Source organism: Microcaecilia unicolor, chromosome 3 (assembly GCF_901765095.1).
Source record: "Microcaecilia unicolor chromosome 3, aMicUni1.1, whole genome shotgun sequence".
Lineage (NCBI taxonomy): Eukaryota > Metazoa > Chordata > Amphibia > Gymnophiona > Siphonopidae > Microcaecilia > Microcaecilia unicolor.
Window position 1 is genome coordinate 186981014 of NC_044033.1, and position 27267 is coordinate 187008280.

At 46.3% G+C, this 27267-nt stretch overlaps 1 protein-coding gene across 4 annotated transcripts in view; it reads left to right on the top strand.

Moving 5' to 3' along the window:
- Positions 1-27267, top strand: part of ITGA7 (integrin subunit alpha 7) — a 177501-nt gene that overhangs the window by 133895 nt on the left and 16339 nt on the right. For all 4 annotated transcript variants that reach the window (XM_030196794.1, XM_030196791.1, XM_030196792.1 and 1 more), the window contains exons 15-23: positions 7107-7290; positions 10291-10374; positions 14855-14934; positions 21955-22032; positions 22189-22291; positions 22386-22568; positions 23275-23376; positions 23803-23916; positions 25136-25234. In XM_030196794.1, coding sequence (XP_030052654.1) covers positions 7107-7290; positions 10291-10374; positions 14855-14934; positions 21955-22032; positions 22189-22291; positions 22386-22568; positions 23275-23376; positions 23803-23916; positions 25136-25234 — 1027 coding nt within the window. The remainder of the gene's footprint in view (positions 1-7106; positions 7291-10290; positions 10375-14854; positions 14935-21954; positions 22033-22188; positions 22292-22385; positions 22569-23274; positions 23377-23802; positions 23917-25135; positions 25235-27267) is intronic.

The following is a 27267-nucleotide window of genomic DNA, read 5'->3' on the forward strand; positions in this document are numbered from 1 at the left end:
AGCACACAAGGTAAGAGAGCTATGCACCTGGGAGCTTTTTCTGAAGTCCACTGCAGTGCCCCATAGGGTGCCCGGTTGGTGTCCTGGCATGTGAGGAGGACCAGTGCACTACGAATGCTGAATCCTTCCACGACCAAATGACTTGGATTTGGTTGTTTCTGAGACAGGCGTCCTTGGTTTCCATTATTGCCAAAAATCGGGGACGACCATCTCTAAGGACGACCATCTCTATGGTTGACCTAAATGTTGAGATTTGGCATCCCTGACCGTATTATCGAAACGAAAGATGGACACCCATCTTGTTTCGATAATACGGGTTTCCCCGCCCTTTCGCGGGGAAGTCCTGCGAGGACTCCTCAGGAAAGCTTGGGTGCCCCATTCGATTATGCCCCTCCACATATCACGCCTTAATTTCTATGCGGAAATCGAAGCGTATTCTATAACAATGTGTGTAACTTAATTTTGAACTAGGTAATCAGCACTGTCAATTGGATGTTAACAAGCAATTATCAGCACTAATGGCATTAAGATTTGAACGCACAACTTGCTAAGTGTATTCAGTAATATGTGCATATAAATTCTAAGTTGCATAGTTGAAAAGGGGGCATGGCCAAGGGTAGGGCATGGACATTTCTAAAATCTATGTGCATTGTTATCAAGATCACCGATCTGTTCCTAATTTAGGCGCCGGGATTTATGCCAAGTAAAATATAGCATAAATGGCCACAACTAAATTTGGTCGCGTGGAGAGGCGCTTGGTGTAATTCTAGATACTGCGCAGAATTTAAGCCTATTCTATAAAATTTAGGCATCACCACAGACCTATTATAGCGTGGCTCGATATAACGCAGGATTGGGTTACAATGCAGTCAGAGCTTAGACCCCAGAATTTCATGTGTTTTCAGGTGCGAGCTAATTATTTCAGAACTAGTTCTTCAAATTGGCGCGAGACAGTACTGGCTAACATGGAAATTTCTAAAAAAAGGAAAAGTATGGGCCCAGTATAAGAAAAGCTATAAGCCTTACACCTTTTAAAATTGGGAAAACGCAACCGGAGATGTGCAAACACATGGATGTCAGTGAGTCTACTCTATGGGGTGGATCAATGATGAAGCAAACTTACGGCAAGCCACAAGTGATTTTGACGCAGACGAGGGTCTCCAGTGAAAACGGCTAAAGCAAGCAAGTGATAGCCCCCTGGATAAAGCTGTGTTCACTTGGTTACCTAAGAACGAAGCAGAAGGAACACCTGTCTCCAGAGATATAATCATGGGCATAGGCGCCCGGTATAAGAGGCTTGGGGAGGCTAAGCCTCCCTAGCTGTAAGCCCCAAGCGTCACTCTCTCTCTCTCATTCCCCCCCCCCCCCCCCCCACCGATGCAGCGTGCATCTATCCCTCTCCCTCCCTGTGGTCCCTCTAATTTGATTTAGATCGCCGCTGGTAGTGCCACGCCAACATACTAAAACAGCTTGCTTCGGGGCTGCTTTGGCCTGACGGCATTCCTTGTGACGTGTCCAGTCCCGCCTCCTCTGCCTAAACTTCCTGCTTCCGCGAGGCAGGACGCATCATAAGGAAGGCTGTCAGTACGAAGCCCCGAAGCAAACTGTCTTGGTTAAGATGGAGGGAAGGAAAGACAAAGGAAGGAGATGCACACGGATGGAGTGGAAGGGGGAGAGGAGAAATGCTGGACATGGATGGAGGGGAGGGGAGGGAAGGGAAGGGAGAGGAAGTACATGCACATGGATGGAGGGGAGGGGAGTGAGGAGAAATGCTGGATACGGATGGAGGGGAAATTGCTGAATTTAAGGGCTGGATTGGAACACTTTGAGGGCTGATGTTGAAACTGCAGAAAGGATAGGGACAGGGCTACAGATGGTAGACAGGATGCATAAGGGGACAGAAGAATGGTGGACATGGTGAGAGAAAATATATCAAATGGAAAGAAGACACTGCATAAAACAGAAGACACTGGGACCAAAGCTAATAGAAAAACTAAATGCTCAGACAGCAAAGGTAGAAAACATTTTTTTTTTTTTTTGAAATTTGTAAATTTTATTGAAAGCAAAATATCACAACTGCGTTATATCTTGTCATAACATTACATTTCCCTTAATAGCGTAACAATGCTCAGCTACATTTTAAACAATTTTCCCCCCGTCCCTCTACCCCCCTCCTCCCTCAGAAAACATTTTTTTATTCAGAATTTATTAATTGGAATATGTCAGCTTTTGGAAATGTGCATCTGTGATATTTTGCATGTAAGTTTCAATTTTTCTAGTATTGCTGCATGCTGAGTGATTTCTTGAGGTAACTTTCCAGTATTTTGCCTTCATATCTGTTGTGACATGTGATTTTCATGTGTGATCAAGATGCAGTATGCTGATAGCGTGTAGTATTTGCAGCCATTTTTGTTTTGTTTTTTTTTTCTTTCACTAGGTTGTGTACTGGTGTTTTAAAGCCCGGTGTAATTATAGTGCTGCCTTTAGTGCTGTTATGGTTTGGTAAGGTTATGAGTGTGTTTTTGCACAAGTTTGTGTATAGTGTTTGCAGTGGAGAGATTGTGTGTTGGCCTTACTGAGGTGGCACCAAAACATCAGAAAGGGTGTAGAGCCTAAATCATGACACACTACCTCTTGAAGGATCTACATATGGTTGTTAGTAAAAGGAGCTCATTGTGAACACTATCCACCCTAAAAGGGTGTTTTGTGGCTCTACGTGAGAATTGTGGTATTATGATCCCTTGTTTCATATTGTTGACGGTCTGCATTTTCCGTATGGGTGATATATTGGTGTATTAGGTCTGCCCAGTGTAATATTTATGGTACAGTAAGGTTCTGAGTGTGTTTTTGCACAAATTTGTGCATAGTGTTTTGCAGTTGAGCAATTGTGGTTAGTATATGCTTTGAGCAATCACTTTATTCTTTGACATATGATACATATCTAATAATTTAATAAAAGGTATTCATTGTGATTATTTTATTTTTACTTATTTTTTTTGTGTGTTGTCAGACAATTATGGATGTAAGCCCCGCCCCTGGCCCCACCCCTAACCACACCCCCTTTAGCCTCCCCAAACACTGACCGCCTATGATCATGGGTCAAGCAGAAAAACTGAAAAAGGAACTAGACCAACAGCATGGGCTACAAGCAGAGGAAAAGGAATTCAAAGCAAGTAAGAGCTAGCTTACCTGATTTAAAAAGAGGCATGGCATCCATAGCACTTACGGGTGAAGGAGGCACCTATATGTGGGTACAATGGGTTTCGGGTGGGTTTTGGAGGGCTCATGGAGGGGCATAATCAAACGGGGGCACCTATCTCCGGGGACGGCCCTGGGAAGGGGCGGAGCCAGCCGTATTATCGAACAAGATGGGCGGCCATCTTTCTTTTCGATAATATGGTCGGGCCGGCCAAATCTCAACATTTAGGTCAACCTTAGAGATGGTCGACCTAAATGTTGAGATGGCTGGCCTCTGTTTTCACCGATAATGGAAAGCGAAGCCGGCCATCTCAAAACCAGCCAAATCCAAGCCATTTGGTCGTGGGAGGAGCCAGCATTTGTAGTGCATGGGTCCCCCTCACATGCCAGGACCCTAGGGGGTACTGCAGTGGACTTAAGAAATTGCTCCCAGGTGCATAGCTCCCTTACCTTGGGTGCTGAGCTCCCCAACTCCCCCCCCCCCAAAACCCACTACCCACAACTGTACAACACTACTATAGCCCTTCAAAGGGTAAAGGGGGGCAGCAACATGTGGGTACAGTGGGTTTTGGAGGGCTCCCATTTACCACCACAAGTGTAACAGGTGGGGGGGGGGGGATGTGCCTGGGTCCACCTGCTTGAAGTGCACTGTAGTACCCACTAAAAACTGCTCCAGGGACCTGCATACTGCTGTCATGGAGCTGGGTATTATATTTCAAGCTGGCTTAAAGGCTGGCAAAAAAATGTTTAAATTTTTTTATTTTTTAGGGTGGGAGGGGGTTGGTAACCACTGGGGGAGTAAGGGGAGGTCATCCCCAATTCCCTCCGGTGGTCATCTGGTCAATTCGGACACCTTTTTGAGGCTTGCTCCAGAAAATAAATGGACCAAATGCTCATCAGGGCCGCACTTCTTTTTTCCATTATCAGCCGAGGACGGCCATCTCTTAACCACGCCCCATCCTGCCTTCACTACGCTTCTGACACACCCCCTTAAACTTTGGCTGCTCCTGTGACGGACTGCAGTTGAGGGCGGCCAAAATTGGCTTTTGATTATGATGATTTGGCCGCACCTGAGAGAAGGGCGCCCATCTCCCGATTTGTGTTGGAAGATGGGCGCCCTTCTCTTTCGAAAATAAGCAGGATAGTTTCCTGCACAAGTGTAATGGGTAGTGGGGGGGTGAGTCTGGGTCCACCTGTCTGAAGTGCACTAAAATACTCCAGGGACATACATACTGGTGTCATGGACCTGAATATGACATCTGAGGCTGACATAGAGGCTGGCAAGTAATGTTCTTCACCACACTTTTTGGAGGTGGGAGGGGGTTAGTGACCACTGGGGAAGTAAGGGGAGGTCATCCCTGATTCCCTGCAGTGGTCATCTGGTCATTTGGGGCACCTTTTTGTACCTTATTCGTAATAAAAACAGGTCCAGTTCAAACGTCCAAGTTCTAGTGCTGAACGTTTTTGCTTTGTTCCATTGTGGCTCAAAGATGTCCAAGTCTTAGGAACGCCCAAGTCCCGCCTTGAACACGCCCCCAATACGACCCTTTGAGATTTGGACGTCCTTGCGATGGACTTCTGAGAAAGATGTGGTTTCGATTATACTGATTTGGACGTTTCTATGAGATGGATGTCCAATTGCCGATTTATGTCACTTTTTGGACGTCCATCTCTTTCAAAAATGAGCCTGATAGTAACCTGGGTAGAACATTCATCTTAATTGAAGTAATTCTATCAAACCAAGTCAATGTTTGAGTCTTCCATCTCTCCAAGTCTTTGCAAATAACTTAAAAAAAAAAGTCTAGGATAATTTGCTTCATCTAATTGGGAGCAATTTGCTCACAACCAAACCCTTAAATATTTCAATTCACTAGACACCCATCTAAAAGGAAAGGAGGACTGCTACCTCAACCTTGTGGGTTCATCTATATTAATATTAAGTGCTTCTGTCTTACTCATATTGATCTTAAATCCGGAGACCTGAAAATATGCTGTTAAATCAGAAATCAAGTTAGGTAAGGTAGTAATAGGAGATGTCCTAGGATGCACTGGGCAGGGCTGGGTGCCACCAATTTCAAGGCATATTCAAATTGCAACCCACTGAAATAGCCAATGTGGGGACTAACAACTATATAGCTTCATTCAGTGTCCCAGACATCCAAATTTTTATACCAAATATCTTATGACTGCAATAGATTAGACAGTATAATTATTTTATTTGGGGATCATCAGATCTAACTGCAGCACAACTCATATGAGAAGTTTTGTTCTTTCTTTTCATTTCAAAGAAAATGATTGTGGTGCAAATCTTCATGAGATCTCCATTTTCTAATTTTTTTCTTTGCTTTTCTTAATTTTTCATATTCCATAATAATCCATTCTATCCATAATTGTAAAAGGTGAACCATATGCTTTTAGCACAACTTATCTTAGTGTGGCGGCAACTTTAACCGCAGGAGAACCTAGGCTGCCCCAATTTGATTGTCTGCACACTTTGTGCATTAGATTGTAAGCTCCTTTGAGCAGGAACTGTCCTTCTTTGTTAAACTGTACAGCGCTGCGTAACCCTAGTAGCGCTTTAGAAATGTTAAGTAGTAGTAGTAGTACTAGAGAACCTCCACCGACGTGGCCAGGTTTCGCAATACGCTTCTTCGAGGAAGAGGCGCTCATATCATGATTCCAATGCTCCCGCATAAAGAAAAAATGGCCGCCACACTAAGATAAGTTGTGCTAAAAGCATATGGTTCACCTTTTACAATTATGGATAGAATGGATTATTATGGAATATGAAAAATTAAGAAAAGCAAAGAAAAATTTAGAAAAGGGAGATCTCATGAAGATTTGCACCACAATCATTTTCTTTGAAATGAAAAGAAAGAACAAAACTGTTCTTATGATTGTGCTGCAGTTAGATCTGATGATCCCCAAATAAAATAATTATACTGTCTAATCTATTGCAGTCATAAGATATTTGGTATAAAAATTTGGATGTCTGGGACACTGAATGAAGCTACCAATTTCAAGGCGGCACTGGAAGAGTTGGGAGTATACTACCTCACTCTTCCAACAAAGGTACGAGGGGGCAGGAAAGAGGGTTTTAATACAGAGCGCCTATATGAGAAGTCCAAAGAGGAGCCTATATTAGATCTATTTTATAAAGGTAACATAGGTCCCTTTGTGTTTGTAAATTAGTCTCCCTGATCCAGCCCCACAAATGCTGACGTGGGAGGTTCAGTCTCTGCTGTCCAGAGCATGTAGTTTGGTGCTTAATGAACTCAACTTGTAACAGCTATACCCGATATTAGATCATTACTGTTCTCAAAAAGGAAAAGGTTAATGTGGGAAAAGGGAGGGGTTAAGTGGATGGGGATGTAGGAAAGGGGGTAGGGGAGTGAGAGTGGATCCTTAGAGACCTTGTGGGTGGATATAAGAACACATCCCCCCCCCCCCCCCCACTGAGAATCTAGATAGAATCCATGGAATTGTATTTATTTATTTTTTATTTATTTGTTACATTTGTATCCCACATTTTCCCACCTATTTGCAGGCTCAATGTGGCTTACATAGTACCATAGAGGCGATCACCAATTCCGGTATGAATTGCTCTCATTATAGTGGCACTGGGGTATAAAATACACAAAAGTTATGCTCTTACATGTTATTTTGGTTTTGTATTGTTGGGTTGTTGGTTGGGAAGCCAAAAAAATACAAGGCTCCTTGCACTTTTTTGGTTTCTCGCTCTTTTGGGTGTGCTTTGGATTCTCTCTCCTACGGTCTTTGTATTGTCAGTTGCCATTTGTGGCTGTTCTTGTTGAAATTTCCAGTTCTTTGCAGTTTGTATAATTTTAGCCGAGCAAAACAACTGCCTGTTACAAGCTCAGAATCTCTTTGTTCTCCTCTCTCCACAGTGGGCATGATGGGCATGCCATCTTTGCCCTGACAGGCCATGACGATATCGCCCTGGAGATCACCATCACTAACCTGCCATCAGACCTTAAGCACCCCGAGAGGGATGGAGACGATGCCCATGAGGCCCAGCTCACTGCCAGTTTCCCAGACACACTATTCTACTCTGCATACCGTCCCTTGGCAGTAAGAGCAGGGCCAGGACATGCAACAACAATGTGAAAAATGATCTCCTAGTGGGTTATTTTAGGATAGGGGCAGCACAAAGGCACACATGTTGTGTCTAGTATCAAGGGCACCTATGTACCTTTCCAAAATTATCCCAGGGAAAGCAGGCTCACACATTTATATCAACTCTGAGACACGCGTGTGTATGTGCCGATAAGAATAGGAAATATTTAAATACTTCCACGGCATAAACGCACAGGAGGCGAGTTTCTTTCAGTTAAAAGGAATTTGGGGGCATAGGATGAAGGTGAAAGGGGACAGACTGAGGAGTAACCTGAGGAAATACTTTTTCATGGAAAGGGTGATGAATTGATGGATCAGCCTCCTGGTGGAGTTGGTGGAGAGAAAAAAGTACCTGAATTCAAGAGAGCTTGGGACAAGTACATAGGCTGCCTGATATTTAGAAGCATTTACCTGGAAGTTAACCGGCTATCTGGCAATATTCATCAGGAGACAGCCAGCTATCTCCCGCTGAATATTGTTGGTTAGCGCTTAGCGGATAACTGGCTAATATTCAGCATATTACTGGCTAAGTTTGGTGGCCAAATTAGGCCGCTGAAATAGCAGGCCTATCTTTGGCCAGTTTAAACTTAACTGGGCAGCACTGAATATTGACTTGGCTGGTTAAGTTGAAACCAGCCCCCCCCCCCCAAAAAAAAACATAGATATTCAATGCTGGTTGCCGGAAACAATCCAACATTGAATTATCCGGGCTTAACGCTGACTGCGGGAGGCAGCCTGGCTACCTTTTGTGGTCCGAATATCAGCCCCAGGATCTCTAAGGGAGAGGAAGGGATTGTAGAGTTTAGTGGTTTAGTATGGAGGGGCAGATTGGGATATGCAGTCATTTTTCTAAGTATTTGTTTAACTATAAACTAAGTGCAGTTTGTGTCACTCCTGCCCCAATCTGCTTGTTCTCTGCTTCCTGGGAGGCCTACATGCGTATCGCATAAACGCAAACGCGTGTCGCTGTGCGTATATGTTTTACACATTCATACCCCTGGGCAATTTTGTAAGAGGTGTTCTACACGTTGAAGTCCCTTGAAAACAGGGGCGTAGCCAGACCTCAACATTTGGGGGGGTCAGAGCCCGGGGCACAGTTTGGCCCCCCTCCCTGCTGCAACCCCACATACATTGGCTGGTGGGGGTCCCCAACCCCCGCCAGCTGAAGCCTTTCTTCAGCGCTGTTCTCTGCGCATTGCCTGCCCTTCCTTTCTCTCACGTCGCGTGACCAAAAAATCACTGCTAGCCGGCTAAGTTGCAGCTGCTCCAGCCCACGGTTAACCAGTGGCATTCCTGGCCTGGATGGCACCCGGGGCGGAGCGCCGATGCGCCCCCCCCCCCCCCCCCCCCCCGGTGAAATGACACCCCTCCCCCGGGTGCACGCCGCTGGGGGGGGGGGGTGCCGCGGCGCGTGCCTGCTCCGAGTTCGCTAAACTTCATTCTTTCGCTGCAGCTCCCTCTGCCCCGGAATAGGAAGTAACCTGTTCCGGGGCAGAGAGAGCTGCAGCGAACGAGCGAAGTTTAGCGAACTCGGAGGAGTAGGCGCGTGCTGCAGCACCCCCCAGTGGCGTGCACCCCCCACCGCCCCCCTCCCTTGGTACGCCGCTGCGGTTAACCTATGTGGTTAGGGGATGGCTGGTTATCAGTGATATTTAGCAGCATTAACTGGTTAAGTGCCATTGAATATCAGCTGCCGATTTGCTTAGAAGAGTTTAACTGTACATGAGCCTCTCCTGTCTGGTTAGACCCTGTTTAGTAGACCCCTTAGTGGGCAAGAGAGCTAAATGAGAAGTGCCCAACCAGTATGTGGGTAACTGTTGACATGTTGTCTGATTGGGTGGTGGTGAGTTGAACTGGGGACTCTCCTTATGACCGTGTGCAGCAGTTCTGAACAAGTTGTCCCCTGATCAGCCGTTCAATAAGAAATGTGGTTATTGCTGGGTGTGAGGGAGTGGGTGGTATAAGGCTGGGTCTCCTTAAGAACACTCCCTCGCTGAAATGGAACCACTTTAACAGAAGTGGAGCTCGCCTGCTGAGTCAGCAAGGTAGGGCTAAGGCAAGGAGGGGGTTAAAAACCCTGAAGCAGAACAGAATGGGGAGGCCCCAAATACGGAATCCTCCAAGGGAGCAGCAAACGGGATGGTAGTACCCACTACTATTACTACCGCTAATCATTTCTATAGCGCTACTAGATGTACGCAGCGCTGTACACTTTACCTGCAGGTACTTTTTTTGTCCCTAGAAGGCTCACAATCTAAGTATTTTGTACCTGGGGCAATCGAGGGTTACGTGGCTTGCCCAAGGTCACAAGGAGCTGCAGTGGGAATTGAGCCTAGGTTGCCAGGATCAAAGCCTACTGCACTAACCATTAGGCTACTCTTCCACTCCCAGAGAAGGAAGAGCATCTCTTGAGTAAGAAGGACCCTCCAGGCGTGTTCAGGTTAAGCTACAGGACCTGAGAGGAGTCCCAGGGAAGAGGAGTGGCCGCATCTCAGTAGTTTTCCCTGTGGTGGGAAGCAGTTCTCATGTCTCTGCATCCAAAAGTATTATACAAGTATTGAAGAAGATTATCAAGATAGGAAGTACCCTTGACTTATATTTTGGAGAAACTGATTCTGTGTGTGTCCAGACAGGACCCAAGACTATGTTAGTACATGACTGTTCTGAACTGCTGCCACTGTGTTTGGGTCTGGCCAGAAGCCAACCCTATTAAGACTTTTCCTAGTGACTGCACAAGGTCTTTTGTTGCCAGACCCTTGTGCCAGTGAAGCTACAAGCGTCTGTATATGTTTGATTGCACAAATAAAGCATTTTTGTTTTATTTGCAAACTTGTGTGTGCAGGTATATTATTTGAGGTCCTGCAGCCAGCCACCACCCACATTACTACACTGGGTATTAGACCAACTGTCTTTCTGCGTTTCTGTAATTGTGGTTCTCTGTTTTCTTCTGTCCAGGATAAGGAGGTCGAGTGTGTCTCCAATCCCAACGGATCCCAGGTGGTGTGTGAGCTGGGAAACCCCATGAAACGAGGAGCTCAGGTCAGGGTTAAAGGAAATGGCTCAGAGGGAATGTCAAATGTCTTCCTCATGTCATTCTTAGTGTGATTGAGGCCTTCATGCAGTACAGCCAGCAATCCTCCTCTGTCACGCAAACACCAGGCCAGAACAGTTAGAAGCTTTTTATTAGCAGGAATCTGCTCAGAAGGAAGAGGGAACTTCATTTTGATAACTGACATCACATTTTCTTTACAGGAAAACACTGATTGTGATCATACAGCTTCCCCCCCCCCCCCCCCCTTACAGATGGGGTAAAAACAGCACCACAGAAAATAAAAGCAGCCAAGAGCTCTATTTACTAACATGAGTCAGACCAATGGTCCATCTAGCCCAGTATCGTACTTCCAACAGTGGCCAATCCAGGTCACAAGTACCTGACAGAAACCCAAACAGTAGCAATATTCCATGCTACCAATTCTAGGGCAAGCAGTGGCTTCCCCCATGTCTATTTCAATATAAGAACATAACCGGTTAACCTGTGTTAATGTACATTAATGCGTGTTTAAAAAATGCAAGCTCCATTCTTCTCAATTGGGCCTATTTAATAAGTGTGTGCTTAGTTTCAATTAACACATTATTATATATTAACGCATGTTAGGAAATAGAGCTGTACACTACAGATGCTTTGCAGATAACGCCACAGGATTTAAAATGCTGCCTGTTAACCACATTATCTGCACTCTCTGAATTATTCGCTCAACCAGCCAGATGTAAACAGACCAGGGGCGAAGCCAGACCTCGAGGTGGGAGGGGGCCAGAGCCCAAGGTGAGGGGGCACATTTTGATTGCCTTCCCGCCACCGCCCCCCTCTGTCGCGCCCCCCCCCCCCCCCGGCTGCCCACTGTCGCTGCTGAAGCACCATCGCTGCAAATATCTTGGCTGGCGGAGGTCCCCAATCTGTGCAAGCTGAAGACTTTGTCCAGCGCTGGTTTCCAGTGCCACCGCATTGCCTACTCTTCCCCTCACATCCAGCACGCTCCTTTTAGTGAACTGAGCATGCTCAATTTCACTAAAAGGACCGTGCCCGACGTGAGGGGAAGCAAGAGCAGGGAAAGCAATGTGGCGGCGCCGCCGCAGACCAGCACTGGACAACGTCTTTAGCTGGCGGGAGTTGAGGACCCCTGCCAGCCAACCAGGGGCCCACAGCAAATTTGGTGGGGCCCAGGCCCCCGTGGCCCCACCTAGCTATGCCACTGAAACAGACAGAGGCAGCTCAGACAGCCAAGAATTTTCAGTTCCATTATACGGATCGTGTTGCTGAAGTTTTCCTGTCACTGCTCTAGCACTACCTATATGGTACTGGGCACAACAGAAAAAATGCAGTCTTAACTTAAACTGCATCACAGTACATATACCCCCTAATTCTGTAAAAGTTGCCAAACATTGCGTGCTCAAATTTGGGCTCACGTCCAGTTAGCGTGCGCAATTTAATTAAGCTAATTAGCTCCAATAATTGATTTTTTTAACAAGCAATTATTGGCACTAATTACATTTAATTTAATTTTATGTGCGATCTGAAAAAGTGGGCGCTGAGATGGGAAGGTCATGGGGAGAATGGGGGTGGTCCTAAAATTAATGTGCATTGTACAGAATAACGGGGATATGCACCTAATGTAGGCACCTGTATTCGCCCCATGTTTCAGGTGGTGCAAATGGCCGCGCCTAAAGTTAGGTGCGATTCTCGGGCGTAAGCACTATTCTATAACCGTACCTAACTTTAAGCGTGGCACACTTTTTTCAGTCAAATTCTTGGTATCTAGTCAGAATTCAGTAACTATTCTTCTAACAAATATATATCAAAATCTTTTTACTTAATTTTCCATTAAGTGTTGAAATATTTTTTATATAGACTAATTAGTGACCTCAGTGATGTTCACCGCCAACCACCCAATGGGTTTTATTTGGCGATGTAGACAACATCAACCTCTTCATAGGTTCACTGTTAAGAGTATTAATCACTTTTTTTAGAAAAAAACATTTAATAGATTAATTAGTTATTTAACTTATCTTTTCAAACTTTTATTCAGTCGGACCCAGGGATTTTACTGTCCGATATGCATGTTTCGCTCGAAAAACGAGCTGTCTCAAGGACACTCCCCCTGATATCTTTTTAGCTCCAGCTCTGCATAATGCTTCCTAGGCATATATAGAATTTAGCCTATGGCGGCTGAATATCACTTCTGTCCTGTCCCTTAACTGTTGTGGTCGGCACTGCCTCCAATCCAGACAGTGGCACTGAATGTATGTGCTTATGTTTTAAATGCTGTGGCTGGACATTGGCTCATTTGTTGTCTAAACGTAAGTAGGAATGGGAGTACGTAGGACTTACCCATATATCCCCTCATTCTGTAACAAGTTACCTAAATTTCACTGCCTATTGCATTTGCTTAAATTTGTAGGGGTTAATATTCAACGCGATTTAACTGGTTGGAAATGGCTCCTGGCTGGCTACATTGCTTGTTCAGGGCTAACCAGTCATATTCAGCAGCACTTAACCTGTTAGTGTGGCTGGCGCTCAACTTGAAACCGGCTATTTTGGGGGTGTTCCGGGGGTGGAGTCAGCACTTTGCGGTAAAGTGTCTATATTCAGTACTTCACTGGTCAAGGTCATTGCATAAATGGGACCACATAAAAGTAAGTCCTGTCTTTATGTGGTAACCTATAGTCGGTTAAGTGCTCAATATCGCACTAAGGGGCCCTTTTACTAAAGGTTTGCCGCACACCAATCTGGAACTACTGCCAGGCTGCTTTAGGAGACTGGCGCACTCCATGTTTCTATTTTTGTAGTGCTGCTGCTTACCTGGCGGTAATCGTTACCGGCGAGTTAGCGCGGGAGCCCTTACCGCCACCTCAGTGGGTGATGGTAAATGCTCCCCTCCAAAATGGCCACGCAGCAAGTGGTTCACTTACCGCACAGCCATTTCTTTGCCAGGACAACAGACGGCCTTTTATCCGGTGCGGTAAAAGGAGGCCTCAGCGTATGTCAAAAACACAGGCCGACGCTGGCACAGGCCCCCTTTTACCGCAGCTTAGTAAAAGGATCCCTTAACTGGCTATCAGTTTGCCAGCTCCATAAACCCAGAAATTCATTGCTGGGGTCTAGACATGACCTGGCATTGATTTTCCAAGTGTAACGCTGACAGCAAGAGTGCCGCTGGCTGATTATTGACCTCATCGAATACTGGCATAAATATCACTAGGACATTTAACCACTAATCTACAGTTACACACTAAAATGGCTTAATTGTGAGGGGCTGACAAATGTACAAACCAATAGGGAGATAATATCAAAGAAAAGTTTATTCAGAATGCCCCTATTGGTTTGTACATTTGTCAGCCCCTCACAATTAAGCCATTTCTACTTCTGCTGGTTTGTTTTGATGTTCCGTGGAGGCTTCTCCTGTTTTCTTTAATTGTGAGGGGGGCATTCACAGGGGAGGGGCAGTGGCGGGACTTTGCCCCCATAGTGGTACATCCTTTTAAGTATTGACTGGAGAGAGGCTAATTAACACATCTTATGTGCTCAGAAGTAAGAGGAACTCACTCCATAACCTCTGAGGCAGGCAGGCTGAGGAATGAGAGAGAGAGAGGAGGGAAACATGAGGGGGGGAGGGGGGGGGAATGTCCCAACAGATTGCTCATGCTCAAATGTACTTAAAATAACAAACTGATATTGTTCTTCCATTAGTACAGCTTCGTATAATGAAATAACTGTACACAGAGGGTAAGGGCTTCTGTAAAACAGTCATGACAACCTGTGACTCCCCTGTACTTTACACCCTGGCAGGGTTCAGTAACAGTTGCAGGTTGTGTAAGCCAGCTCAAAAATTCATCCCAAAATAAATTCCCATTGGAAAACAAGGAGAAATTCCAGCAGAATGCATTCAGTAGATACAGGAAAAATGTTTCAAAGATCAGTTTTATACCTGCACACCTCTATGTGTTATGTCACAATGACACATCTACACTTCTTGAGATATGCTTGCACATGATTCCATGTCACTCTTTGTGCCTGCACGGAATGGAAAAAAAAAGATGCGAATCGCCAATGGCAATGTTGAGAAAAATAATTTATTCACCACATTATTTAAACTAGGCCTGACATGGCCGCGTTTCACCCTCCTAAAGGGCTGCGTTGGGGGCTTGCATATAACAGCCCAGTGGTGCAGTAAAACCAATTCCACCTACTGGACTAAAACAACTCCTCTCAGGAGAGGAGTTGTTCTATACTAGCCCCTGATGCAGACCTGTAGGAGGGTGAAACGCGGCCGTGTCGGGCCTATTTTAATAATGTGAATAAATTATTTTTCTCAACATTGCCATTGGCGATTCGCACCTTTTTTTTCTGTTCCCTGCTGGATTTTGAGAATCGCCTGCCTATTTGTTTTCTTGGACACTCTTTGTGCCTGTGCATATTTCCATGTTGTTTTGCTTTGCTCATTTCCCTCCTCGGCTCCCACAGGTCGCATTCTACCTCATTATCAGCACCTCAGGGATCACTATTGAAACTACAGAGCTGGAGGTGCAGCTACTACTCTCCACGTAAGTGTGAAGGTGCACGGCCCCTGCTGCTGGGTCTTCCAAGACTGCAGGGTTGGTGGATAACTTGCTGTTGCTGTCCTTATGTATATGAACCCAGTGACCTCACTGGAGACAGGTAAACACCGCTGCTGAGAAAGTGTTGGCTTCTAAGAGTTTACTCCAGCCTGGCTCTTCTGAGGCTGTGTTTTCTGTGGTGGGGGAGCTGGGCAGGACTGTGTTGGGGCTGTGTGTGGTCCTGCTTGACACTGTGCTCTGATGAGGTCCTGTATGGTCTTGCTGATGCTGTGCTCTTATGGAGCATAGCAATTAAGGATGGATTAGTTCCACTGAAGAAGCCTTTTATAGAGTGAAACGGAGAGCTCCGTTGGGCAATTTGCAAGCTAAGTGACTTCATTTATACTCCAGTTATGATAAAAATGTTTTTGATAATTTAAAAAAGAAATGAAAAATAATGAAGTTTACTTAATGTATATTGTGACATCGTCTGCATATATGAAAGGGTTAAGGCCATGGTTGGATAAGGACTTGGCAAGTGGGGTCATCATTAAGTTGAATAGGATCGGTGATAGCGGAGATCCTTGCTGTACTCCACAGTCTGCTTTTCATGGTGATGATATGTTTGAATTTGATTTTACTTGATATGTTCTTGTGGTTAGGAAACCCTTGATCCAGCTGAGTATGTTTCCACCAATCCCGAACTTATCTAGTAATCTTATTAATATATTATGTTTTACCGTGTTGAATGCACTAGACATGTTGAATTGGAGGAGAAGGATGTTTTTGCCTGTTGCTATTTCCTGCTTGAATTTGGCTAGAAGAATGAGTAATACTGTTTCCGTGCTGTGGAGGGGGTGAAAGCCTGACTGTGATTAGTGTAATATTGAGAATTTGTTTATATAATCTGTAAGTTGTTTGGTTACCATGCTTTCCATCAGTTTGACCACCAACGGGATAGATGCTACTGGACGGTAGTTAGTGATTTTGTTTGTTTTTTTCTTGGTATCTTTTGGCATTGGGGTGAGTAGGATATTGCCATTTTCCTTAGGGAAGAGGCCTTGCTGAAGCATGTAATTTAGGTGGGATGTGAGGTCTGCTATGAAACGGTCAGGGGCGGATTTCATTAGGTAGCTGGGACAGGTATCTAGTTTACAGTGAGTGTTGGAAAACCTACTAATCGCCTGGGTAACTGTTTCGATGGTAAGGAGGGCGAAGCTTAACCAGGTCTGATCTGCCGGGTATTCTCCAAAGGTTGGGTCCAATTCATTAAGGAAGTTTTCAATGTCGGTGTTGTTCTGAGGTAGCGTGTTGCGTAGGTTTACAATTTTTTCATTGAAGTACTTCGCAAGTTTATCTGCAGATGGAATGTCTGTATTCGTAGTAGTGACCAAGTTGGTGTCTAGGAGTTTGTTCACGAATTGGTATAATTTCTTCATGTCTTTGTAATCTGTCCCTATTTTGATTTTATAGTATGATCTTTTGGCCTGTCTTATTGCGTATTTGTATTTTCTTTGTATTTGTTCCCATGTGTTGAGTGTATGTTCATCTTTTGTTTTATTCCATTCTCGTTCGAGTTTCCTGGTTTGTGTTTTTAACTTTTTCAGTTACTACTACTACTACTTAACATTTCTAGAGCGCTACTAGGGTTACGCAGCACTGTACAGTTTAACAAAGAAGGGCAGTCCCTGCTCAAAGGAGCTTACAAACTAAAGGACGAAATGTCAAGTTGGGGCAGTCTAGATTTCCTGAATAGAGGTATAGTGGTTAGGTGCCGAAGGCGACATTGAAGAGGTGGGCTTTGAGTAAGGATTTGAAGATGGGCAGGGAGGGGGCCTGGCGAATGGGCTCAGGGAGTTTATTCCAAGCATGGGGTGAGGCGAGACAGAAAGGGCGGAGCCTGGAGTTGGCGGTGGTGGAGAAGGGTACTGAAAGGAGGGAGATGAGGGTAGAGAGGTAAGGAGGGGCTGCAGATCGAGTGCATTTGTAGGTTAGTAGGAGAAGCTTGAACTGTATGCGGTACCTGATCAGAAGCCAGTGAAGTGACTTGAGGAGAGGGGTGATATGAGTATATCGGTCCAGGCAGAAGATAAGACGTGCAGCAGAGTTCTGAACGGACTGAAGGGGGGATAGATGGCTAAGTGGGAGGCCAGTGAGGAGTAGGTTGCAGTAGTCAAGGCGAGAGGTAATGAGAGAGTGGATAAGAGTTCGGGTGGTGTGCTCAGAGAGGAAAGGGCGAATTTTGCTAATGTTATAGAGGAAGAAGCGGCAGGTCTTGGCTATCTGCTGGATATGCGCAGAGAAGAAGAGGGAGGAGTCAAAGATGACTCCGAGGTTGCGGGCCGATGAGACGGGGACGATGAGGGTGTTATCAACTGAGATAGAGAGTGGAGGGAGAGGAGAAGTGGGTTTGGGTGGGAAGACAATAAGCTCGGTCTTGGCCATGTTCAGTTTCAGGTGGCGGTTGGACATCCAGGCAGCAATGTCGGATAAGCAGGCCGATACTTTGGCCTGGGTTTCTGCAGTGATGTCTGGTGTGGAGAGATAAAGCTGGGTGTCGAGTTATGCTTGCGTGGGGTTCTTGTTCGTAAGTGCGCAATTTCATCTAGTATGCTTTTGCATCTTTTGTCCCATTCTATGAGGTAGTATATGGAGTGAGTCTGTTTGTGTTGCCCATTCGTTATTGTATATTAGTTGCCAGAATGTTTTCGTGTCTGCTTGACCTCTTGTGCTGTAGGATGTGTGTTCTAGTATTCATTGTATACCCTTCTTCTGCCAATGTAGGGATAAGTTTAGTTTGTAGTGGTCAGTCCAGGGTGTCTCTGTCCATTTCGTATTTGTTATTGTTAGATTCTGGTCTGTTGAGAGTTTGTGTGAGATGAGATCAAGTGTGTGCCCTTGCATTTGTGGCTATTTGAGATCACATAAACGGAGAAATTCCTTACATTCTCGTGCGTTGATAGAGTTTGCGTCTTCAAAGTGAAGGTTGGTGTCTCCTAGTACTAGTGTATTGGAGTTGGTTACTCATGTGTTTGAAATGAAGTCCATGAAGTTGGTCTGGCCTTCGTTCCAATTACCTGGAGATCTGTAAAACAAGACACAATTCAAATGATTGCGTAGGGTTTTGTTGTGGATTCTGATTGAGGCAATTTCAAGTTGAGGTGTTATGGACTCGGCATGGAAGTGAGCAAACCAAGTGGTGATTCTGGCCTGAAGGGTCTAGTCAGACAGCTCATAACAAAAAGAGATACAGTGTGAGATCCAGGATGAGATGGTATGTTATGATGCAGCCAGACCCTGGTTAAGTACATAAGTAGATAAGTATTGCCATACTGGGAAAGACCAAAGGTCCATTAAGCCCAGCATCCTGTTTCCAACAGTGGCCAATCTAGGTCACAAATACCTGTTACGGTCGAAGGCATGAACAACTGCAAAGATTTCTGAAGGGCCTCTGTCTCCTTGAGGTAGAAGAGAAGAACGCATCTGTAGTCCAGGGTATACAGCCCAGCTTCTGCGGGAGTGGAGTGTGGCCCCACAAAGGAAGGAAGAAGGAATCACAATAGATTTGTTGATATGAAAAGCAGACACTTCCTTTGGGAGAAAGTTAGGACGGATGCAGAAGGACAACCTGTTATTGAAAGATTGGGTGTATGAAAGATTCCAAACTACAGATTGTAGTACACTGACTTTTGGGCAGATGTGATGGCCACCAAGAAGGCTGTCTTCCATGTGAGATGCTTGAGCCCAGCAACACCTAGTGGTTGAAATGGAAGCTTCATGAGCACATCAAGGATGACACTGAGGTCCCAAGGTGGTGGTGGCTCATGACAGGGGGAAGAAGGTTCAAGAGACCTCTCATGAACCTAGATACTAACGGGTGGGAGGAAAGAAGCTTGCTGTCAACGAGATCATGATAAGCTGAAATGGCTGTGAGGTGCAGGCAGATGGAAGTGGTCTTGAGGCCTCCTTGAGAGAGGTGGAGGGGATATGAAAAGATGTGAAAGTCTTTTCAGAGGTCAGATGCACACAACTAGGCCATACAGTGAACGCTGATGCTACTGCAGCTGCCCTGGCGCCTGCCTCATAGGCATCATAGATGGAATGAATTAGGTAGTATGTGGTCTCCTGGAGAGTCATCACAAGAGTGGAAGTGTCTTGCTTGAGTTGATCCAAGGAGGAGTCTTCCAGTTGCAGCAAGAGGGATTGTTGATAGCGGTGCATTTGCAATTGATGAGCAGTGATTTAAAGGGTGGACATGGAGCCCTGATAGGCTTTTCTGTCAACAGAGTCCAGAAATCTGGGTTCTTTTCCTGGTGGTTAGTTAAGCTGCATTCTTGTAGATTTCATATTCTTGAAGGCTGACTCAGAGACCATGGAATGGTGGGGTAACTGAGCATGGGAGTGGCCAAGGGCTGCTTGGATTTTATATTTGAGTTCCAAGCGTCAGGAGGTTGCTGCTTCTGAAAAAGGCAATTGTCAGATGCTAAGCTGAAGTTCCTGTAAAGGTTAATGGACTGGGAATGCTAGCACCTCTTTGGTGGTGCTGCAGGACTTGAAGATGGAGTGGAAGTCTCTCTTATTCAGTGGAGTCTGGGTGGTAGAGAGTTGGAAGGGTCTTGTTTAATTTTTGTAGAAACCAAGGGTAGGTATAATCCTCAGGTTGGTCCTGACGGGGAGCCTCAGAATGAGGTAAAGAGGCAGGGTCCTCATCCTCTGTGGTCCAGTCCATGTCTTCCAGGTGGTCTCCATGCTCACACTCTAAGCAGTGAGTGGAAGCCAGGGAGCAATTGGTTCTTATGAGCGGATGTGGAGAGTGGGGGAACAATGAAGTTATGGATGGGAATGATAGAGAGACCAGGGTAATGTCAGGTGGTCACACCTGGTCACTGTGTTGGAAGAGACTGCTGGAGGAGTGTGGTAGTCTCAGTCACAAACTTATTTAGAAGGTGGAGGACCAAAGCGCTGTAATCCTGAGGAGCTAGTGAGGGAAGAGGAGCAGGTACAGAGGCATACTTGCTGTTTTCATAGAGGGTGCAGCCCTGGGTTCCAAACAGGAATGTTGCTGCAATGCCATTTTCATGGTGAAGAGAAGCATGGTCACACCCTTCTGGTTCAGAAGATAGCTACCTTTGATAGAGGTGGAGCTGGAGCCCTTGCTGTTAGAGCAGCTCTTGTGCTCTGACTTGGTCGACCCTTGGGCTGCAGTGGATAAAGCAACATTTTGGGTGTTATGAGAGGAGGTGTGCCAGCAGTGTTCTTTGCTGGCCACATTGGCAGGCACTTCCAGGTGGAGTGTAGCAATGTTTGGCCCTGCGACTCAGAGGTGTGGACTGCCAGCACTGAGGAGAGCTTCCAGGCTGGTGATGAAGGGGCAACTTCTGCTCCTGCCTGACACAAGGGGGAAGAAGGCCCAGGAGTTGGTTGGGGTGAGGGAGCACATGTCCCCATGGTGGCCATGAAGTGCAGCAGGGAACAGGAGAAAGCCATGTGTGGGCAGGTGCGCAGCAAAGCAAAGTTGGAGATTGCTGGGGCATGCCATGGCTGGAGCACAGTCAGCATGGGAAACAGAGGGTGTGATTGTTTTGTTATGGGTTTTTTTTTCTTTGATTTGTGGTTGGTTGGCAAGTCCTGCTGACAGAGAGTGGAAAGCTGCTGCTGGCTGAGGCGCTCAGATTAAAAAGACTGACCTGGCATGGGAAGTCCTGTGTATGCCTACATACATTAGAAAGCTAAGGGAGAGCTCTGGTACGCTGGCTCCATCTGTGGCGTTACCAACTAGTGTGCCTGCATCTCCCCTGCTTTTCTGTGGAGAACTGGATGCATCTATTTACGGAATTGCCTTCTATCTGGATAGTACCTCTCAATAAACACCATCCTGCTCAGTAGCACTTATTTATTGATTTATTTACTACTACTACTACAAATCATTTCTATAGCGCTACCAGTCGTACGCAGCGCTTCACAATTGAACATGAAGAAGAGACAGTCCCTGCTCAAGAGAGCTTACAATCTAATTCAGGACAGACAGACAGGACAAATAAGGGATAAGGGTAGGACAGACAGATAGGACACATAGGGATAAGGGACTATTGAAGAGAGGAAGACAAGATAAAGGTTACGAACAAGTGAAAAGTTAGGAGTCAAAAGCAACATCAAACAGGTAGGCCTTTAGCCCAGATTTGAAGGCAACCTTTTTAAGGAATTTACTCAAGGCACTTAAAGTAAGAATGTCAAACATAAGCAATAGACAATTACAGCAGTAAAAATATTTAAACAGCAATACAAGATATGGCTTTCTGTGCCTTAATGTGTGAACACCGTGTTGTTGCTATTAAGACCAAAAGTGCATGCCAGAGTCTGTTTTTTAGGGGTTTCAGCTGATTTTTTTTGTCTACCTATTTTATTAGTTTATGGTCAATCTTAAGGGTTTTTTTGTTGGGCCTAGGGACTTGTGTCCTGTTTTTAATGATTAAAAATGGGTGTGGCTACTGTGGGTGTGGCTACTGTGGGGGGTGAGGCCGTAGTGACTCCGCCCTTAAGGTTGGCACTGTATGAGTACCAGCAACTTTTTCCTACAAAAAAAAAAAGCACTGGCCGACTATAAGTATTGTGTTATTGAATAAATTTGCTGCAGTCAGTCTCTGGATACCTGCTTCATTGGTTGGCCTGTGTCCCTTCCCTACTTCCTTGGCTACCTTTGTTGTTTTGTAGGGAATTTCTCCTCTTTTGGTGTGGTGTGATCTTATGCTACATTACAATGTCAATGCAGTACTCAAACATTTTCGTAGCATAGGGTATAAGCAAAGATGGAACATATAGATAGATCAGGTAGAGTAACAGGAGTTAGAAAATCAGGTATTGATTTAAAGAAAGTTGCACGGAAGGGTGCTTGAATATTATCTCGGCTAGCATAGCAGATACTGCTGTCTGGATAAGTGCTTTCGAATATTGACTCCACTGTGCTTTGTAGAGGGGAGCTGGTGGTTTTGATGGAGCTCTGCTGAAAGTGTCCCATTTCTCTTTCAGGATCAGCGAACAGCCAGACCTGCAGCCCATACTGGCCCAAGCTCATGTGATCATTGAGCTTCCTCTCTCAGTCTCAGGGTAAGCCCTGTCCCCCACCTTGAACCCGGGATTCTAGGATTGAACAGTTAATATATAAAACGGGTGGAGGGGAGATTGTTGTGAGGAACTCAGGTTCACCCCCCTCCCTCTTCAACATGCTGAAGGGTCTCATTATAATGAATGCTGTTTTTGCAGGAAAGTAACCCCCCACCAGGTCTTTTACAGTGGCACAGTGCTGGGTGAAAGCGCCATGAAGACAGAAGAGAACATTGGCAGTCTGGTGGAATACGAGGTGGCGGTAAGGACCTGTTATCCCCCACCCACTTCATGCTTCGATCTTTCTGGACATCTATAGGTTCTGTACTGTCCTGCTCTCTGGATCTTTTCCCCAGGTCTCCAACAAAGGCCAGTCACTGAAGACCCTGGGCTCAGCTTTCCTGAACCTCATGTGGCCACTAGAGACCAGCAATGGCAAGTGGCTGCTGTACCCGCTGAAGATCCACCTGCAGGAGAAACAGCGCTCAGGATTGGACACCCGTTGCAGCCCCTCCCAGGCTATCGACCCACTCAGACTGGTGAGTAGCTGATGGCATGGGGAGGTGGGAGAGGTCTGATGTAATTGATATCACAGCAGGAGTGAGGGGACACTTGTTACTATGTGGTATCACAGTAGCAGTTTGTAATGACAGTATAAGAGAGACATTGTGATCTTGTAATATTATGGCGAGGGTGAGCAGAGGGGCTAGTTTGAAAGGAGGATCTGTGATCCTCTCTGTCCCTCTCAGATTTACAGTGATAGCAGGAAATCAGAAATTTCTCCTCAGTTGGGCTCTCAGTGCTTCCCAGAGAAGCTAACTGAGAACAGATGTTCTGAGCATTACCGTCCTGCCTGGGAGTCACTCATTGTGCTTGTTCCCAGCTGCAGGGAACAGCTGGAGCCACAGACATGCCAACATCTGGTAGGAGAGCAGTATCAGATTCTCCCACTCAAATGTATTGACAGCTTGTAAAGAATGGCAATAAGGAGTTGGCCCTTCCCCCAGCAAAGGCACAGTGATACCCTGTAAGCTCTTTTCCACCCACCACTCCCTGCATTATTAGTGGCAGTGGGTTTACTGTACAGGGGAGTGCTGGTGCAGGGCGCCCTCTGCTGGTGTCAGGTTTTCAGTTCAGTGCTTGCCTGTCTCTACATCTCTGCCTTCTTGTTGAATTGTCTTCCGTTTTTGTTTTCCCCATCTTTCTCTTTCTTGTTCTTTGCCCATCTTTCACTCTTATCCACAGGCTGCTGACAGCCATAGAAGGCTGAAGCGTGATGCTGAGGTTAGCAGTGCTGGCTCTCGGAGGCTGGTTGCCTTTGCCGCTAGAAAGAAGGAGGTAGCTTTGGTAAGTACCATACCGTGTAACGAAACTGGCACATCTCTTCTGCCTTTATAGGATAAAAAAAATAAGAATAGCCATAGTATGGCATTTTCCAATAGTGGCCAGTCCAGGTCACCAGTACCTGGCAGGATCCCAAAAAGTAGCAAGAGTCCATGGTACCGACCCCCAAGGACCAGCAGTGTTTTTTTTACAGGTCTCCCTTCACCAAAACTGTTAGGGTCCTAGGTGCAGTGTTCCCTGAGGAATGAGATACTTAGGAGGGTGTGGGCAACATGTCAATTGAGCAGTGTGACATATCTAGCTGCTCCAGTTATGCAGAATACAGAGCTCCTGCAGGTGTAGAGACACATTTATGGTTCCTGCTGTTTGAATCCATTCCCTGCTTCATTCGTGTCTGTGCTGTCACTCGCTCTCCTGTCTCTCTGCCAGGACTGTGCCAGAGGAACTGCCAAGTGTCTTGTGTTCCAGTGCCCTCTCTACACCTTTGACAGTCAAGCCGTGCTGAAGATCCGCGCCAGACTTTGGAACAGCACTTTTCTGGAGGTATCTGGACTCAAAGGGACAGAGAATGTCCTTCTCCAAGGGAGCATGGGACAGGAAATCTCTCACACTAACATCACACGAATAGACGCTCACAGATCGGCAGAAGATCAAAAGCCCCGCACTGGAACAGTGCACGCCTTTACCGCCCCTATGATCAGAGATAATTACATGCAAATTTAAGCACACAATTCTCTTTGATCATGGGGTAGAACTGCAGGAGGATTATGCCTGAGCATGTTCTCAGGAACAATCCTCCTGCCCTTGTTTGACAGGTCTGGGCTGTTAAAAGCCCAGACCTGTGAAACAAAGGGCTGGAGGTACATGGGACCACCAGACCCCAATTATCCACACCCTGACCCAAGCGAAATAGGGGCCGGAGGTCCATCGGACCTCTGGTCCCCCCCGACACGTTTGGGAGGGGGCTGGAGATCCAAGGGGTCTCCAGCCCCCCTAACCCCCCCAGCATCCCTTCAGATGTCCCTGGTGGCCCAGTAAACTGTGGGTTAATCCCCCCCCCCCACCTAGTGGTCTAGTGGCCTTTCCCCACCCCCCTACCTCTTCCATCAGCACCTCCTGGAAAATGGCAGTGCCCAGCCCTGCCCAGGGCATCCTGGGATGTGTTGGGTATGGCTTCACACCATATAAGGGAGAAACTCTAGCCCCCTGCTGCTGTGGGGTCGGGTTGGGGTTTCTGTGTGGGGGGGGGGGGGGGCTGCTGCTGCTGCATTGGGGGAAATGGGGGCCTGCTATCATGCAAATGCATGCTGGACAGGGCTCACCATTCCTCCCCAACGGTCTAGATCCCGAGCTGGCGTAGGTTTGCCGTGGCCAGCGAGCTAATCTTTGGCACACTGGTCGCTGATCATTGGGGATGAATAGGTTTAGCATGCATTTACATGCTACTTGCGCTAAGAGCCCTGTTTTGCCTGCATTTGCACGCTAGTTGTTTTCAGAGCCCACGAGTGCATTGTTTCACACGCTCGAGGGCTCTGATCATGGGGTGGTAGGAAACGCAGGCGCTAGTATGGCGATAACAGCATCTAGTGCCTGCGTTTGCTTCTGATCATTGGCCCAAGAGAGTTTCGTAAACTGAGCTAATAGGAGCACAGTCTCACAGGGACAAACACCCCTCCCTCAGTGAGGAAACATGGACACAGATGTACAGTAATCTGAGTGATGTGCTAATGCCTCTCTTTTCTCTCCCTCTTCCCCTCTGCAGGATTATCCTCCTTTCAGCTCTGTGGAACTGATTGTCCGAGCAAATATCACTGTGAAATCCACAATTAAGAACCTGGTGCTGAATGATGCCACAACAGAGGTACCCTCTAAACCCCAATAGGTCTTTAGTCAACTTCTGGCCATGGCCTTGGAGTCTGAAAAAAGGTGGTTGCAGGGCCTGAAACTGAAAACAGGCACTTTTTGGACTCCTGAGTCTTAGGTTCTGTTAGGGCTCCAGGTTTGAACTCAGATTGGGTCTGAGAGCACATGCCAGCCAGGATCCAGAAAGAGAACTCTAGAGGTAATCTGCAGAGCAGGGGTGTCCAACCTCGGCCCTCGCCAGGCTGGGTTTTCAGGATTTCCACAATGAATATGTATGATATCTATTTGCATAGAGTGGAGGCGGTGCATGCAAATAGATGTCATGCATATTCATTGTGGAGGAGTAGCCTAGTGGTTAGTGCAGTGGACTTTGATCCTGGGGAACTGAGTTCCATTCCCACTGCAGATCCTTGTGACTCTGGGCAAGTCACTTAACCCTCCATTGCCCCTGGTACAAAATAAGTACCCGAATATATGTAAACCGCTTTGAATGTAGTTGCAAAAACCTCAGAAAGGTGGTATATCAAATCCCATTTCCCTTTCCCTATTTGAGATTCTACATGGAATGTTGCTACTATTGGAGATTCTACATGGAACGTTGCTACTATTGGAGATTTTAGATGGAATGTTGCTACTATTGAGATTCTGTTGCTACTATTTGAGATTCTACATGGAATGTTGCTATTCCACTAGCAACATTCCATGTAGAAGCCTGCCCTTGCAGATCATCAACGTGGCCACGCAGGCTTCTTAGACTCACAGAAGCAGAAGCCTGCGCGGCTGCATTACTGATCTGCAAGGGCAGGCTTCTACATGGACTGTTGCTAGTAGAGGAGTAGCCTAGTGGTTAGTGCAGTGGACTTTGATCCTAGGGAACTGAGTTCGATTCCCACTGCAGATCCTTGTGACTCTGGGCAAGTCACTTAACCCTCCATTGCCCCTGGTACAAAATAATTACCTGAATATATGTAAACCGCTCTGAATGTAGTTGCAAAAACCTCAGAAAGGCGGTATATCAAGTCCCCTTTCCCTTTCATTGGGGATATACTGAAAACACAGCTGGATTGCAGCCCTCGAGGACTGAGGTTGGACACCCCTGCTGAAGAGGTCTAGGCACATCTGTGCATCTTAGTGTGCTGGGGCCTGGATAGCTGATGGGAAATAGTCACAGCATTAAAGGGTTTGATATTCAAAAGGGTTAAATTCCGCTGAGCTGGCCATCCGGAAATATTCAGTGGCGCTTAAGCAAGTCCTACTGCTGACTATTGCCTGTGTCAGCCCAGGCCCAGTCCAGTTAGAGCCAGGGCAGTCTGGGGGTGGAGCTTGGGCAGAGCAGTGAAATTCAGTCTGCTAACCAGCTAAGTAAGCAGTCCTACCTTTATCCACTGAGCTAACCGGGTACCGGTCTGAATATCAGCCGGTACATGGCTAGCTTTCAGGTGACCACTATAACCCAGAAATAAATCAATTATGGAAAAAAATGTTCTTTAAGTTGAGGCAGTTAAGACTGGTGCTCCCTTATTTTGATCAAAAAGCTTTTGCTTTGTTGGTACAATTACTAATACTACCTCACCTTTATTATTGTTGCATCTTGTATTTGGGGTTAGCTTCAAAGCTTGTTAAGAAGCTTCTGTTGATTCAGAACACATTGTCCAGATTATTTATTTATTTAGATTTTTGCTCACACCTTTTTCAGTAGTAGCTCAAGGTGAGTTCCATTCAGGTACACTGGATATTTCTCTGTCCCAGGAGGGCTCACAATCTAAGTTTGTACCTGAGGCAATGGAGGGTTAAGTGACTTGCCCAAGATCACAAGGCGCAGCAGTGGAATTTGAACCAGCCACCTCTGGATTGCAAGACCAGTGCTCTAACCAGTGGTGTAGCTATGGGGGGCCTGGGCCCCCGTAGATTTGGCCCTGGACCCCCCTGCCGATGACCCGCCGCTGTCGCCTGCCTTTGCTGGCGGGGGACTCCAACCCCCGCCAGCCGAGGTTCTCTTCTTCTCGCAAAAGGCTTCCTTCTGTTTCTGAC